The 17,463-nt window shown below is 42.8% G+C and overlaps 1 protein-coding gene across 1 annotated transcript; it reads left to right on the top strand.

Moving 5' to 3' along the window:
* The first annotated feature begins 1,015 nt into the window (after positions 1–1,015).
* Positions 1,016–16,244, top strand: LOC145445928 (uncharacterized). The gene is made up of 10 exons (XM_080324083.1): positions 1,016–1,179; positions 7,254–7,371; positions 7,968–8,140; positions 8,199–8,336; positions 10,258–10,977; positions 11,908–12,046; positions 12,399–12,497; positions 12,804–12,957; positions 15,099–15,295; positions 16,017–16,244. Exons 1-10 carry the CDS (start codon positions 1,157–1,159, stop codon positions 16,149–16,151), a joined length of 1,896 nt encoding a protein of 631 aa, XP_080180209.1. The 5' UTR covers positions 1,016–1,156; the 3' UTR covers positions 16,152–16,244.
* Positions 16,245–17,463: the final 1,219 nt, after the last annotated feature.

Raw genomic sequence — 17,463 nt, 5'->3', positions numbered from 1 at the left:
CAAATCCAAACTCTAATCCATAACTTTTTCTTATTCAAGTCCATGTCCAATCCTAATCCGATTCCAACTGGAAATTCAGAAAAAATACCAATTTATGCAATGGAGGGATTCGAAAATTTTCTTTCACAACCAACGATTCACTTGATTCAAGATAACTTGGTAACCATAAATACATTGATAACTGATCTGAATAAAGTTTGTCGCCATTCGCCACACGACATTTCAATCTCCCAGAAAATAGGTGAATCCAATCCAAATCCTAATCCGTTCTGAAAAAAATGTCTAATCCAAATCCGACAAAATTTCACAAATCCTGTTTTTTCAAAACCTAATCCTAATCCATGCTCAATGCTCATCTCTGGTATATAGCCGTTTAGGCTTAAAGGCTACTCGCGATATATGCATATGCAAGTAACTTATTGACAGAATTCATCTATTAACTTTTAAAATTATTCGCGTATATCACGACTAGTTCATAAATGTGCGCACTGGGTTTTCATAGCATAAATCTTAAAGATTTTGATGCGCGCTAAAATAAGTCTTGTTTTCATCGCTACCAAGTCCGGCTCGCTCCTTTCGGAGGACTAAAAAAGTTGATTAATATTTAAAAGTGGCTCGCGCAATGAATGGTAAATTGCATGTGGTCCTTGGCCGAAAAGTTTGGCCACCCCTGCCGTACGTAGTTATTCGATCCTGGCGACTATATAGTTTATTAATATGCGGTTTTTATTATTTTCAACCGCCGAAATAAAAAATTTAGAATGCGACACATAAGACACAATACGATGTTATGAACAGTTCGGAGGATGTCAAAACGACCAAGTACGGTCTATCAAACTAACTGCTACTACAGAACAGGTCTGTAGCTCACTACAAACAATAGCGCAAGCGGCTGAGAGTAAAGTAAACACATAATGGCCCGAGTCACTAAGGAATGCTCGCTTTCGATGGGATTGGCCTCATGAAAAGTTACACGCACGCTATCTATTGTGCCGCGCGAAGGCAAGACCCTGTATTGTTTACGAAGCCATTTAAATAGCATCTACTCCCCGAGACGTGAGTGGTCAAAAGGGGAATACGATATATGTTTTAATCGGACGTACTAGCTTACGTTTTTCCATTGCTAAAATGCTCAGTAAACGATGAAGATCAAGATATGGCGACTACAGTTTCTTTAAGGTAAGAGTTTGTTTAGGTCAATGTTTCCTTTGTGTAGGTAGGGTTCTTCACTTTGTAAGTTTTATGTGGTATTGCAAGAATGGCAGGTCTATCCAATATAGCAATATAATTCACTCTTCCTCGTACGTCAGTTGGTAGCATCTATGGTTGGTTGGTTACTTTAATTTTACACAGGCAGGCCGAGTTATTTTTGGCATTTCGGGAAACAAAGAAATATAACTATAGTGTTGTAACGTGTTCGTTTGTTTTGTAGAACAAATTTGGTGCTTATCGCCTAATCAGGTCATTTGCGCTTTAGCGAAATGAGTGTGTATTTCCACCCGTATACCACCCCGACATACAGGTGTGAATATACACCCATGGTACACGAAGGCAGAACCTATACCCAGACTTATACCGCGGTATATCTCTAGAACAGCATTTTAATCCAAATTGTGCATGCACGTATAGGCACGTAGGATTTATGACCGCGATATAATTCTGAGTTGGGTTCTGTTGTCGTCCCTTTGGGTGTGTAAACACACTCTTTTCGCTGAGAGTGCGGTGACGGATTGCCAAGGCTTCTGAGGTGACTATATATTCGACTATTCATTTCGATCTTATTCAGCAACGATGTTCATTTACATTTCGCTAAACTGAAAAGGAATGGTGTTTTTATACCACCCGACCTTTTGTACATGTAGGTATATTTCCTGTCCTCTACATACATCATTGTTTCGTAACACTTGCAGTAATAACTGTCAAATCACCGATGCTGTTTTTCGGTAACTTCTTTTCTGAACGTAGCATAGAATAATGGGTTAAACTGGTCAGCAGCGTCGTTTCGGTGTCTTGTTAGGAAATCTTCTAGGTAGGCTGTCATTTATTTATATATAATGTCTCGTAAGAAAAAGGCTGTAAAATTACCATCTGAAAAATCCAAGAAAAAGAAGCAAGGCCCTATGGCGGATAGGTGTACCGCACATACCCTCTCGACGTCGGATGAACAATTACAATCATTGCTGATCATTGTGCGCGACGGTGTCTGCATTCCGACTATTTAAAGGCGGCCTTTCTACCTGACGACTGCCGGCTTTTTATCTGACGATCTACCGACGCTGCACGACCAACGCTGTTATTTTATCCAATGTTTTATCCTTAGTCTGTTCGAGTTTATGTTGTACAATAAAGTGCTGGCCAACGTATATCCGCAGACTCTCTGTTGCGGACCCTAGAGGGAACGCGGCGTATAGTCCATACTCAGGTAGCGTGCCATAGCGCGCCATACTTTTGGTGACCCCGACGTGATGTCTACAAGAAGTCGCCGACGACGAGCCGTGCAAGATGAACGACAGGAGCTTGCTGCCCAGCCTTTCAACGCCCATATGCGGGGAGCTATGCCTGTAGTGCAATTTTGGTCGCATGCACCGGAGTCCTGGTTTGTGTCTGCAGAAGCTGGATTCCAGTCTTATGGTGTCGACGATGATGTTGCCCGGTACAACTACGTTTTGCGCTGCCTTGACGGAAACCAACTTGAATCTATCCGAATGAGACTTCCTGGCATCGAAAACCCCGATTGCTTTGAAATTTTACGTCAAATCCTGCTAGATGAATATACTGTCCCGCTACGAGATCGTGTTCAAGAGCTATATAGTGGACGCTGTCGTGGGTTGAAACCGTCCGAGATACTCAAGAAGCTGAGGAGTGCGACGGGAATGTCCCATGGAGGGCCTGGTGTCGATTGCTACCTCCGGGAGGCCTTCCTGCACCACTTGCCTGATTCCTTGGCCAATATTTTATCGTCACACGTAACTGATACCGCGGATGAATTGGCAGTACGAGCTGACAATATCTACGCCCGTGGGTCTCGTCAAACTAATCACCAAGCGCCCGTTGACGTTGACTTGTATCAGATGCGAAGAGAAATTTCAAGCCTGACCCATGAAGTTAGACAGCTCCAATCCAGACCGCCTATACGGAATTCACTTCCCGTCCGTGTGCCTCCACGACCGACCTCTGCCGCTGGCGCGTCGACACGTCACCACCCTCGATTTGAAGACGTGCATACCGACTCTTGGCATCGAAATCCCGTTTCTCGTAATGACTGGCGTACCGACGTCCCTCCACGAAGCCGGGAATGCGGTCTCTGCTATTATCACGAACGGTTTGGTGATCGTGCACGAAATTGTCGCCCTGGTTGTGTACACTACGAATCTGCTCGTCCTTTTTTAGACAGAGGTACGGCGTAGGATTTCGTCCACGTCGTACAGATCCATTGGTTGTTTCGCACAACTCTCATAATGTGTCTCTATTACATGTACAGGACGAAATTTCTGGAACTCATTTCTTAGTAGATACAGGCGCATCCGTTTCACTCATGCCCAGCACATGGCACGATCGTCGTAACAAAGACCGTGGACCAAACCTGTATGCAACGAACGGCACCGCTATTCCGACTCGTGGAATGAAATCTCGCAAGATCCGACTCTCAAACGGGCACACGTATGATTTTGTATTCTACGTAGCTGATACAAAAATTGCGATATTAGGAGCTGATTTCCTGGAGGAATTCTCTCTTGTAGTCGACATTAGGAATAACGTAATGTTGGACCCGAATTCGAACACTCTCGTGAGGGGTCGGAAGAAACGTGCGTCTGTTTTCGGCCTTAACTTAGTCTCACCCCACCATAAGCAACCATATGCCGATATCTTGAAGGAATTCAAAGATTTGACCACACCGAAGATTGCGTCCCTACGTGGCAAGCATGGCACTGTACATCAGATATTGACTACTGGCGGTCCTGTTCGTTCGCGTTGTCGCCCATTACAGCCGTATTTGAGACGCAAGGTAAGGGATCGATTGGACGAGCTTTTAGCGTCCGGAGACATTGTCCGTTCAAAATCGCCGTATGCGTCACCTATTACCGTTGTTCCTAAAGGTGAAGACGATATTAGGATTTGCGTCGATTACCGTAAGTTAAACAATCAAACAATCAAAGATCGATGGCCAGTCCCCTTTTTACGAGACTTCACTAACGAATTGCACGGTTGCAGCATATTCAGCAAGATTGATTTACAGAAAGCGTACCGTCAGATTCCTCTCCATCCACAGGACCAAGAGAAGGCCGCGTTTATTTGCCCTGAAGGACTGTTTCAACCAACTACCATGCCGTTCGGCTTGACGAATGCATGCAGCACTTTCAGCCGTTTCATCTCCGAGGTTACATCCGGAATCGAACATATTTTCGTGTTTTTAGATGACATTTTAATCGCCACCCGCACTGAACAGGAACATTTGACGACGCTCAGAACACTGTTGTCGAAGCTACGTGAGTTCGGTCTGGTTATTAACGTTGATAAGTGCGAATTTGGTGAAAAGGTGATAGAATTCCTTGGACATTTAGTTGGTCTCGAAGGAATCCGTCCCCTGCCTGCAAAGGTTGATGTGATAACAAATTACCCTCGCCCAGATAACGTAAAGCAACTACGATCCTTTCTTGGACTTGTGTGTTACTATCATCGATTTGTGAAAGACTGCGCAACTATATTGAAGCCGCTCTACGATATAGCAAATCAATCATCCAACAAACGCAGACGTATTGTATGGTCGGACTCCGCATTGTCAGCATTCGACCGCATCAAATCTGATCTATCGGGTAATGCATTACTTGTCCATCCTATTCATGACTCGGACCTCTCTCTAGTCGTGGATGCAAGTGAAGTAGGAATGGGTGCAGTTCTGCAACAGCAACACAAAGGTATATGGTCACCTCTTGGGTTTTATTCAAAGACCCTTAATCGTACCCAACGAACGTATTCAGCATTCGATCGCGAGCTCTTAGGAGCGTATTCTGCTATTAAACATTTTCACGTACAATTGAAGGGCAGGAAATTTCAACTAGTCACCGATAATGACGGTCTTGTTAAAGCGTTGCAGAATCCTACTGAAAGACTGGTCGCGCGCCAATCAAGACAATTAAGGTTCATCACGGAGTTTACGAGCGACGTCCGCCACATCAAGGGGTCGCTGAACACTGCCGCCGACACTCTTTCAAGATTAGAAGTCAATGTGGTTTTCCCGGATACCGTACCGATTTCTCCACAGATGCTGTTTGACGCCCAGAAAGACGACGACGAATTGCGAGATCTACTGTCTAACTCGAACGAACATTCTTTGGATCTTGTGGAGGTAACAGTTGAAGGGTTGCATGGCCCCGTTATTTTTGACAGGTCGCTGCCTGGCAAATATCGCCCATTCGTATCGCATTCTTTGCGCGACGCAGTGCTCAACGGACTTCACAACATTTCTCATCCTAGCATTAGAGCGACTACGAAGCTGATAACGGACCGGTACGTATGGCCTCATATGAAGCGGCACATAACCGAGTTTGTTCGACAGTGTCTCCCGTGTCAACGCTCGAAGATAACCCGACATACTCGAACGCCACTAACCAACCTTCCAGTGCCCTCTGAACGTTTTCATACCGTAAATGTTGATATCCTTTCTTTGCCTAACAGTTGCGGTTTTTCATATTTATTGATGTGCATTGATAGATTTTCTCGTTGGCCGGAGTGTATCCCTATGTGTGATATGCGCACCCAGACAGTCATTGACGCTTTTAACCTCGGCTATATATCTAGATTCGGCGCACCCAGGAAACTTATAACTGATCGAGGTAGCCAATTTACGTCTAGCGAATGGTCCCAACTTATGCAATTGCTTGGAATTCATCATATTACTACCCTAGCCCGTAAACCTGAGCAAAATTCAATGGTCGAAAGATTTAATCGCACGTTGAAAGACGCGTTGCGTACAAAGGAGAGCCCGTCCGATTGGTATCATAATTTAGGCTTAGTACTCTTGGGGTTGCGTTGTGCAATAAAAGAGGATTTAGGGTACTCGTCTTCCGAATTGACTTATGGTACTTCATTACGCTTGCCTGGTCAATTAGTTGATCCCGTTCCGTGTAGGAATAGCACCGACAATCCCACCTTCGTGAGCAATATGAGACGATTCTTTTCGACCATTGGTCAAACCTCCACTAATTTTCACTGTAACCCAAAGTCACAGGTTCCCAATAATTTAACCACTTGCACCCACGTTTTTCTAAGGATCGACGGCTCACGCCGATCACTTGACCCCGTTTATACTGGTCCGCACAAAGTGTTGAAGCGCACTCCGAAGTGTTTTACTATCGAGACTAGTAAAGGTCCTTATGACGCCTCAACTGATCGTTTGATTCCGGGTCGGTTGCCCTTGCAATGTTTTGAAAACTGCCAATCTAATGATACCGCTCAAAACGCAACCCTTCCCGAATCTCAAACTGCAACGATTACGAATAGTGGTCGTGTTGTCAGAACACCCAGTCACTTGCAAAATTTCGTACTCGCACCAGTGTTTGAAATGCAGATTTGAATTTTTTTTTTATCGCTTTGTGGTGTCTCACTGTTATCACCCTTCGGTACGTACTGATCATGTATTGTTTATTCGATGTGTGTATTACATGCCTGATTGCTATGCTATTTCACTCCGTTCTAATGATTTTTTTATTCTCGATCTGAATCGCTCTCGTCCTGTACCTAAAGCTTTTCCAAGCGGGGGGACCCTTATGGCGGATAGGTGTACCGCACATACCCTCTCGACGTCGGATGAACAATTACAATCATTGCTGATCATTGTGCGCGACGGTGTCTGCATTCCGACTATTTAAAGGCGGCCTTTCTACCTGACGACTGCCGGCTTTTTATCTGACGATCTACCGACGCTGCACGACCAACGCTGTTATTTTATCCAATGTTTTATCCTTAGTCTGTTCGAGTTTATGTTGTACAATAAAGTGCTGGCCAACGTATATCCGCAGACTCTCTGTTGCGGACCCTAGAGGGAACGCGGCGTATAGTCCATACTCAGGTAGCGTGCCATAGCGCGCCATAGCCCCGTTAGGTATGTTTGCGGTCTCAATATCTTCGCATTATTGGATCCCACTACATTTTTACTGGCGTTACATTTTGACATAAATCGCATCGTGTATCGTTTTCGTTACCCGTTCGTAGCTTGATTTTCTAATGCTATTCTCAAGGCCTAATCCATTTAGCACCACCGTTGATTCTCACACCAACCATGCTGACGATTCGCAATCCGCGAAGCAGGAGTGCGTCACGGCACCAATCCCAGAAACACCCGAACAGACGGCGAATATTGAACTGGAAAAGGTGAGGAAAGATTTACCGCATGTAATATTTTGTATTGCATCGTATCAGCTTAATATTCATAAAATTGCCGTAGTCCAGAAAACTGGCAAGGAATTTGCTTCACAGCAACATATCCATATCAGTTGTTTTGTCTTCTCACGATTGGGTCACGTGCAATGTTCCCTTTAAGCTGCGCGCGTGCGCAATTGCGCAATGCTGACAGGGTCTCTGCGCACAAAAGCCGAAGTGGTGACCTTTTTTAGTCGTTTCGCACTGTTGTTCAAGGAACCGCGCACTGAGTTGGTGAGTGCGCGCAGACTCGTGAAAAATTAGAGGCAACATTGCTCACGTGTTTGATTAAGTTGAAGCCATTACTGTGTTTGAATGTCATTGATGTCGAACTCAGAATATTTAAGCTATACTTGGCGTACTATGTAAAATCTGGCACATACCTTTGCACCTTAATATTCTATTTTAATGACACCTGTATCTGAGTGCTGGACTATTCGCCGCCACCATATCGGCGTCGGCCGTTTCGGTGCTGTTTCAGATTGTATGATGCATTTTCCTTCACCTAACTAGTTCCACATGGTGCTAATATATTTGCTACGTGACAGGATTGTGAAGTTAAAGCAGATGAACCGGTTCCGGAAGAAGTAGTTTCCTCACAATCCGTCAATTTTACTTTGGATGATGCAACCAAACTCCTGCTGCTAAAGCAGATTCTTGAACTCCCAAACGTGATAAAGGGTCTCATAACGGCTGAGAAGATAGTTCGCGCAAAGAAACCGTGAGGGATCCATAAATGTGCAATATAAGAAAATCGTAGCTTATTATTATGAAAACAGATTCATCAATCTCGGAGATAAAACCATCTCGGATATCCCAGAAGAGCTTTTCGACTTTGACGAGGTGAAGGAACTTCATTTGGAGGACAACAATATAGATACCATTCCGTCTTCTTTCTGCTCTCTCAAAAACCTGAGGTTCGATTATCCCTATATTTTCTTATTGAGACAAACTCGCATGTACTGTATAGGCTATGTACCGGAGTATATTTATGTGGCCAAAGTAGTCAAGTATTCAAGTAGAAGTAGCAGTAGCGCTGTAAATTTCTACTCAAGTAGAAGTAACGATTTCAAAGCTATCTCAAAACTGCTTCAAGTGTAAGTAGAAAATGAAGGTCTGGAAGGTACTTCAGTGAGTCATTTCGAAAAGTTTGGATTCGTTCTAGGAATTGCAAGATACATCTTCGCGACTAATGCTATTTATTGACACTGCAAATATAGCCGCAATTTCCGAAAATATACATATTCAGTGCTGCATACGTATTCTAGTAGTACTTTCCACTTTACAAAAGACAAAGTGTAAAAAATTATTAGTTTTGCCTTAAAAACTGCCGAGTAGCAGTGGAAGTAGTCTAAAAACATAACCAGTTGAATCAGTGGTACAAGTATAGGCAAATCCTACCCCGAAAAAGTAAAAGTACATCGTTACTGACCAACATCGTTACTGTACTTACCTAGGGTTGCCATACGTCCGGAATTTCCCGGACATGTCCGGAATTTCACTGTTCAAACTGGCGTCAGGGAGGAATTCTGAAATATGCCAAAATGTCCGGAATTTTGAAGGCTTGAAATAGGATTATTTTTTTTTGTTCGTAAATCAACATAAACGATAATATTTTTTGGGCAGAATTACGCCACATTGAGTTTTCTTCGCGCTGCGCGCGATTTAGGGTCACATTGGTTGATTTTAATATGTGTACCATCCTCGCAAAACATGCAATAAAAAATTAATAAAAATAACCCCCATTTACCGAAATAGGTATCATTGTAATCGCAATTAAAGGAGAACGGTATATTCCTAGAGTCAGAAGGCCATTTAGATGCTATAGTTAAAGATAGTGGCTATAACCTTGGGGTCGTTTGCCTTTATTCTAGGGTTCGCGAAGATGTTGAACGTAATCAGCTTCCAAAATAGGTCGTGAGTAAGGCTCGGTAATGGTGTTGACCGTTTTTCAGTAATCAGCTTATCAAATTTTGAGCTGGGGCACAGAACATATTCAAATTAGAAATGGAGTCGCGACTATAAAAGGTTGAAAACCACCGGATGTGCAACCTACTGGTGCGTCCCGACATTTAGGCTCATAGATAGTCTTATCCGCGTGACACGACATGACTTTACGATGTATAATTACGTTCCCTGCATTTTCGAAGTCGTAATCCTCCACCAGCTCTACCGGTAACTATATTCATGTGCGCGGAGAGAGGATAAAAGTTTATAGTAATATATGGAAGGATCCATATTATAGAATAGGCAGATTTAATTCACAAAATTTAACGACCAGATGCATATAGAAACCACATACATATAAGTAAGCCCCCCACAAGTGGCATCGATTACCTTATGGTGGGCTCCAGGACAGTGTTTATTTGGATGGGAGTGGGCTGAAAAATGATTTTTCGGTCCTGGCTACAACACAAAACCACATAAATGAACCGACGTAGTATTTTAGCGGTTCCTGATGCGGATCGTGTCCACCTCTGGTCGATAGGCGAAGCTTTGCTAGTGTGACGTCACATTGACAGACAATTTGTTATACCTCATTTTAAAATCCGCTAGTGGGCGCTAAAGAGTGTCCGGAATTTGTCCCCCCAAAATATGGTAACCCTATACTTACCCCTTCTTCAGTAAGGCTATACAGTCATAACGGACTCAGTTTTGCTTGATAATTTCTCATAGTATCTCCATTGTCAGCCTATATATTTTGTAATTGATGTGTATTCGCGATGCAATGTTTACGATATATCTGCACCTACCTGTTAGGAAGCATTTATGCACCATTCCTGAAAGGATAGTAAGGACACTTATCCAAACAGGAGCCATTATTTTCATTTTCTGCAGAATATTGTACCTTCACGGAAACAAAATTACTGGACTGTGTCCCGAAATCGGGGATCTACAGCAGCTGACCTCGCTCGATTTGAGCTCAAACCCGCTCAGCGAATTTCCACTGGATATCATTTCCAAGTTGATATATTTGAAAAATCTGCGCCTGTACGATGCAGGACTGACTGCCTTTCCCGTGGAAATATGCAGGGTGTTGAAATTCATGGAGGTCCTGGGATTGTCCAGCAATTCCATTTCGGAGATTCCGAAAGATGTTATATGCATGCAGCGTCTACGCGAGCTTTATCTTCGCGACAACAAACTCACAGAGTTTCCAACCGGCTTATGCGAATTGCAATGTATCACAATTTTGGATCTCGAAGGCAACAGCATTGAGATGCTACCGAAAGAAATTCGCGCTCTGACAAGCCTGAAAAACCTTTACGTATCGAGAAACGAACTCTCAACGCTAGTCGGCGACATTTGCAGTTTGCGCCAACTCGAGGTGCTGGAAGTGAAAGCCAATAAGCTCGTGGATCTACCTGAAAACATACACGAAATCTCGAGTTTAAGGGAGCTGAACATCGACGATAACCGAATTCAGACCCTGCCAACGAAGCTGCACAGGCTTGTCAGCCTGGAGGTGTTGAAAATGCGTAACAACGGAATAAGGAATTTGCCCAAAAGAATATCGAGGATGAAACTTTTGTCTCGATTAGATGCTGGAGGCAACAGGTCAGTGTGATTCTCGTAGTAGCAATTTACTGTGCATTAGGAGTCTTCAAAAATGATTTTTTTCTCTCAAATCGTACTGGCTACTTGATAAAATTGTTAGGTTACCTAATTTAAACCCACGCACCAAATTTGGTTCAATTCCAACCAGTAGCCGCATTGCTACAGGGGAAGAAAGTTTCTCTTTATTAGATGAAAATAAATAACAAAAAATTCTAAAATTTGCTGTTGAAGAATTGGTCAGCCTAAATATTATTTTATTCATAATCCAAATTCTCCGACGGCAATAACACCGCTTCCACTGGCTGGAATTGAACCAAATTTGGTGAGCATCGTTTGTATAGACCAGCACCTAACACTTTAATGGGGTGAACAGAAAATTTTCAAATTTTTCGTTATTTATTTTTATATAATAAACAGTAACTTTCTTCCCCTGTAGCAATGCGGCTACTGGTTGGAATTGAACCAGATTTGGTGTGTAGGCTTAAATTAGGTAACCTAACAATTATATTAAGTAGCCAGTACGATTTGAGAAAAAAAGTCATTTTTGAAGACCCCTACTGTACATTCTCAAGTGATGACGAGACGTGACACAAGTCACGCTCACGCGGAATTGTTCAGAGTACACAATATAGAGACTAGGTGCAATCGCATTTAACCATAGGCGTAGCCAGGATAGATGCGACATCGTGGATCAATTTTGAAGTAGATTGCACGTATGACGCCACAGGCCACAATGTCCAAGTAAATAAATAACTACATTTGACTACTTTTAACCCTCATGATTACGAACACAAATCCGCGTAGGCCAGACTCGCGGTGCATTTGTGTGCATTGTGCAATGCTATGGTATACGATACCCGAAGTTTATATCTTGACTTGATTGATCGTCACCATATGCGCGATTAAAATGAAATTTTGTGTCATTTGTAGACTCCAGCATCTTCCCGACAACATCTGCGCGTTGTCGCAACTGCGCATGCTGATGCTCGACGACAATTGTCTCCGTGACATCCCGTCGTACATTGGCCACCTTCGCAATTTAGTTTTGCTGAGCGTTACGGGAAATCAAGTGAGAATTACTAACCTCGTATAGATATACAGATAGAGATATTTATTTTTCATCGGACCGAAATACATAACAAACAGAAATAATTATGATACGGAAAACTGAACGCAAACAATTCGGTATCGGACAGGAATAGTAGATTTGACCTTTGCGGTCAACTTGTCTGATCACACCAGCATCAACGAAACGGCCCACGCTTTCTCTACATCAGTGTTCCACGGAACACTAGGGGCTCCGTAGATGTCAAGACGCAGACAACACTCATACATTGCAATGAATTCATTTTGTATGAAAATTATCTTTCCATGGTTTTGTTCTTCGAAAACTCTGTTATAATACGGTTCGTTTGTCTCAGTTTGACAAGTTTCCGATCAGTGTTTGCACATTGGAATCACTGGAGCATCTTTACTTGGGACAGGATCGTGGCAAGCCATTCAAGAAAATTCCAAACCAGGTACAATCATTCGCTTCCCACTAATCATCAACCGGTAGTCGAATTTCATATCGATTTCAACATTACCTTAGGGCTTCCTAATGTGTAATATACATGTTAATAATGCGTGACATATGTTGCGTCACGGATTGGGCTATATTTGTTGGCCTAACCCGTAAACTTGTCCGAATCTCGATTCTTTTGTGTCGCCGACATTTCGTAATTTTGAATCGTGACCTCGGTATCGGCTCAACAAGGATTGTCGGTCAACTATTAATTTCCGATCGTCAATGCTGACTTACTTCTCACTTCTAATCCTATTAACAGATCAAATACCTGACGAAATTGAAGAAGCTGTACCTCGACAACAACGACCTCAATGTACTCCCGGACGCGATAAAAGAGCTTACGGAACTTACAACTTTAGTTGTGAGCAACAATAGACTGTCGGCCTTACCAAAAGCAATGTCGGCACTAAAAAGTAAAATATTATACTATACAGTTGCACAACACCCTCTATATCAGTGGTTCTCAACCGCCGGTCCGCGACGACATTCCTGCCGGCCCGCCAGGTATATTACAATTTTATACCATAAGTTCAAGATGCAATGTTAAAGGCGTGTCCAATAATAAAATAAATAAAACATCAAATTTTAAAATAATTCAGAACTTCGTGAGGTAACATTAGGGCTATGGAAACATGTTTGATTTGACTTCAAGTTCAAGACGTGTCATTAGACGACATGCGAGCGACAAGTACATAACAGATACGAGCTGACTCGTCGCTAAACAGCGCAGTTTGCGCGATCATTCGTTTTTGATTCATTAATTTTGTGCAGGACCGTAACGGGTTCCCTCAAACCACCCAATTGGAGAGGGGCCGAGCTTCAAAAGAGTCCAAAATTATTTTGAAAATGAACATAAATCATAGTGTATTTGTTTGAAACTTTTTCCCAAACATTTTTCAATTTCTTTTTGCGCTTTTCGCGATTTAGTGTCACTAAATGTCTAGGAGCCCTTCTCCGAGAAACACGCATGATTTATAAAAATAGGCATTTCGGCGTCAGCCATTACCGCACCACGACGTACCAACACATAATGAAGTTAAGGCTAACATGGGACTCGTGTGGCAAAATTCGGCAGCGAGAAACCCGATCAAGTCATGAATGATCGAAAATTTTCGCTATTGGCGCGATGATGCAACATGAACTCTCTGCTGACACTGAGTAGAATGAGTGTGCTCACAAGTACAGGTGAAAACATCCACCCAAGTGTAGGGCCTGGAGGTGGTATAGTCGCTGTAAGGTGTTTTCGTGCGGCACGCATAGTATTCGTAGTTGCCAGAGTAGCCTATGCGTCTGGTGGTAGTGGGCAATGAGCAAGATAGAACGACAAGGTGCTTGGTTCGACTCCGAAACGCTTATTCTCTCGATATTGTCAAAGAGAAGGATATTATTCAAGTTGGCGTGGTCGGTTAAACCCCCGGCCTTCGGCGCGAACGTTTGTAAACGACTCTCAACGGTAGGACGTTTATCTGGAAAAGGCAATTTTATGTTGACTCAGCAGACTGACTACCATAAAATCACCTGGATGCCATCATGAAGATAATAAATTAAGATCAAAACCCTCTAAATGTCGCTCTCTAGCACCATATAATTGCAGAAAACGGTTGCATACTCTACATTTTGCCTTCATTTCAATTTTGAAAATTCACCGGTCCGCCAGACATTTTTTTGAACTTTTACCGGTCCGCGAGGTGAAAAAGGTTGAGAACCACTGCTCTATATCATTGGTTTCAAACTTTGTTAGACACGCCCCGTTTAAGACAGTGAACAATATCGTGCCCCCCTTATCATCATATCACGAAATGCCACCAGATTACTAGCAATCCCAACTGATAGTTTGATGGCATGGATGGTTATGACAGTTGATGTGAGTATTCCCAAATATGAAATTCGGACAATACACAGAGCAATAACTATGAATTCGAAACAAAGCACGCGGAGCGTGAATTTTTCTCTCCAGTTGACCGCAGCCCCCCTTCAGATGCTTTCACGCCCCCCGGTTTGAGAACCACTGCTCTGCTCTATATACCGGTAGTTTAATATTTGTCGCCTTACGAGTATAGGCTGGAAACAATGAATCGAGTCGAGTATAGTTAGGGGCGATTTTAGCGAGTACTGAAACTATGGTATATATATTAGCATTATCGGGCATTTTCACAACGTAAGCTTGAAAACGTCAATCGGTCATATCACAGCATCCAAAACATGTAGCACGTATGCACGTCAAGGAAAATGACATTTCTGTAAAGTCGTCTGTGTCTGTGTCGGGAAGTCTGTGAAGTCGCCCAAGCCATTGTCACCAAGTGCAATGAAATAGGTTATTTATTATCTTGATGTTGTTTTGAACCGGCATTATTTGCTTTTTTGTCATATAAAATGTACGCTGTGTACAGTACACATTCGAACTTTCCTATTCACTCATGCTGTTATGACGTCATACTACGTGATACTCGAATCGACTGGAAGACAAAATCTTGATTCTGAATCGAACCACTCATATACTCCATCTGCCCTGCCGCGCTTACGAGCAACCGAGTCAACTTATACTTATGTGCAGATTTGGAAACTTTGTGCTTGGATAATAACGACTTGACCCACTTACCGGACGACCTCGACAGAATGTCGAAGCTTTCGGAACTGGAGGTCGCCAATAACCCGTGGAAGTCACCACCAATTCAAGTTTGCGAAGCCGGCTTACACGCTATTTTGAAACATATCGAGACGGACAAGAAAATCAAGTTCTATGCAACGAAGGTTCGTGTAATTTCAAGACGTTACCGTTGATGGATATTTGCCAACCTATCAGGCGATACAGAAAATGATAGGGTTCATATCTGTCATCGCTTATTCTTCCAATCGCATATTTATTTATCGATACTAGGAGAGAGCTTGTGAATGATAAAAACATTTGCGTTTACTGCAACCTAGTGTGTTTTAAATTATGCTGATCGACCCACAGTTTATGTCTACTGTATGTTGTACACTGTACAGTGTACAGTGAACAATGAACATATCAAATTCTCCTTTACATTTCAAATTTAAATCGACGTAACTCCTGACTATCTCTCTTGACGAGATTCAGTCTAAAATTTGTAGATAAAATAAATTGAAATATTCAAGTTCAAGTTTATTCATAAAATTTCATTATTTCAAAAATCACAAGACTGCGATGCAATGAAAGATAGGAAGGTACCGAAACGAATTGGAGTATAGTCTTTAAGATCAGACACCCACCTGCGGGCGTATGCGATGTAAATATGAGGCATGCACACTGAATGAAAGTAAAAGCAGATAATATCAAATGTGTAAGCGACAAAATCAGGTGGCATATGACGGAAGGCGAGATCGATATGTCAGGTCGTGGTCCGGTAAATGTTGAGGGCCGACTAGTATTCATTCGGAAGAAATTGCTTGTATGCGAATCAAGGCGTGTTATGTGGTAAAGTATTCACTCGCGATACACGTAATCTTGCAGATTCAAGCCTGGTGGAAAGGCACAATGGTACGACGCGGTCTTGGTCCGTACGCCGAACTCTCAAAGTCCAAGAAGAAGGGTAAAGGCAAGAAGGGCAAAAACTCTGCCAAGGGGAAGAAAAAGGGGAAAAAATGACCAATTAGATTATGGCATTTTACGATTTTTTTCCTTTTATGTTTTCTAGCAATTGAATCACTGTATTATATAATTAAAATTATGAGTTTTGTGCGTGGAGAGTTATCAACATGTAGGCAGACCGACTATTCTATGCAGTTATATTTTATGGATATTATATATAGAAACAGCGATTAGCTGTACCCGTCCGTCCTAATTCTACCAATCTATTCCGGTACTGAGCAGACTTGGAGAATTACATAACTCATGTTGCCTAATAGACTAATTAGAGCGAAATGCCGGTAACCGAATTCTAATCTAATTTGTGAAATTCAATTTCTGGTTTTCCAGAAAATGGTACAGGAGAACTGTATATAGTGCGAAACGAACCAAGCTTGCTGTGCAGAAATTCGCCATTATCTTGCTTCACGAGAATGAGCACTGATTTGGTAGGAACTGGAATTGATTCAATTTCCAAATTTTCGCGAATTCAGTAATTCCAATTCTAATCAAAGTTGCAAAAATTGTCCAGCTATAATTCTAATCTAATTTGGAAATGATGAAAATTTTCTAGTTGTCGGAATCGGGTGCCAAGGACAGTACCATATCGTGGAAGAGATTAGCTGTGATGTCACATATACGGATTATGTCGTATATAGGTCGCTGTTACGTACGTACAATTTCACATTTTGCGAAACGTATATTAGAACAGAAATTGCAAATATGAGTCACCGTAACGGTCTGTCAGTAGTATAGTCGATCGCTCGCGAACGGCCATTGTGGCTTATGGCGGGGTGGCGATTCGTATTGAAAACCGGGGGTGGCGACTCGTACTTTCAGACCCCCCGCGGGGCCGCGATTCGTAATGGGTTCTTATGGATGCGGTCGTGATTCGTACTTTTGGGTATAGGCTGTGGCGGTGACTCGTATTGAAAACTCGGGGTCGTGATTCGTACTTTTGGGTATAGGCTGTGGTGGTGACTCGTATTGAAAACTCGGGGTCGTGATTCGTACTTTTGGGTATAGGCTGTGGCGGTGACTCGTATTGAAAACTCGGGGTCGTGATTCGTACTTTTGGGTATAGGCTGTGGCGGTGACTCGTATTGAAAACTCGGGGTCGTGATTCGTACTTTCAGGTATAGGCTGCGGCGGTGAATCGTAATGAGAACTCGTGGTCGTGATTCGCACTTTCAGACATCTCTCGCGTGGTGTTGAATATGTACGAGTCACCGACAATAACCGCGCAGACGGAAACGTGGCTTGTTGTGAGGATTAAGCAGTGCGTGCGACAGACGGTGATTCGAATATCAACAATAGTCGCGTTCGCAAACTA

Source organism: Botryllus schlosseri, chromosome 9 (genome assembly GCF_051294905.1).
Source record: "Botryllus schlosseri isolate E-star chromosome 9, Bs_hap1, whole genome shotgun sequence".
Taxonomy (NCBI): Eukaryota; Metazoa; Chordata; class Ascidiacea; order Stolidobranchia; family Styelidae; genus Botryllus; species Botryllus schlosseri.
This window is presented reverse-complemented; position numbering and strand designations above follow the sequence as displayed.

What these genes read in the sequence shown, in the direction of transcription:
- LOC145445928 (XM_080324083.1), top strand. Translation starts at nt 1,157, where the DNA reads ATGGCGACTACAGTTTCTTTAAG. An exon ending in TGCTCTCTCAAAAACCTGAG is followed by an intron (nt 8,337 to 10,257) that starts GTTCGATTATCC and finishes CATTTTCTGCAG; the next exon opens with AATATTGTACCTTCACGGAA. An exon ending in TCAAGTTCTATGCAACGAAG is followed by an intron (nt 15,296 to 16,016) that starts GTTCGTGTAATT and finishes GTAATCTTGCAG; the next exon opens with ATTCAAGCCTGGTGGAAAGG.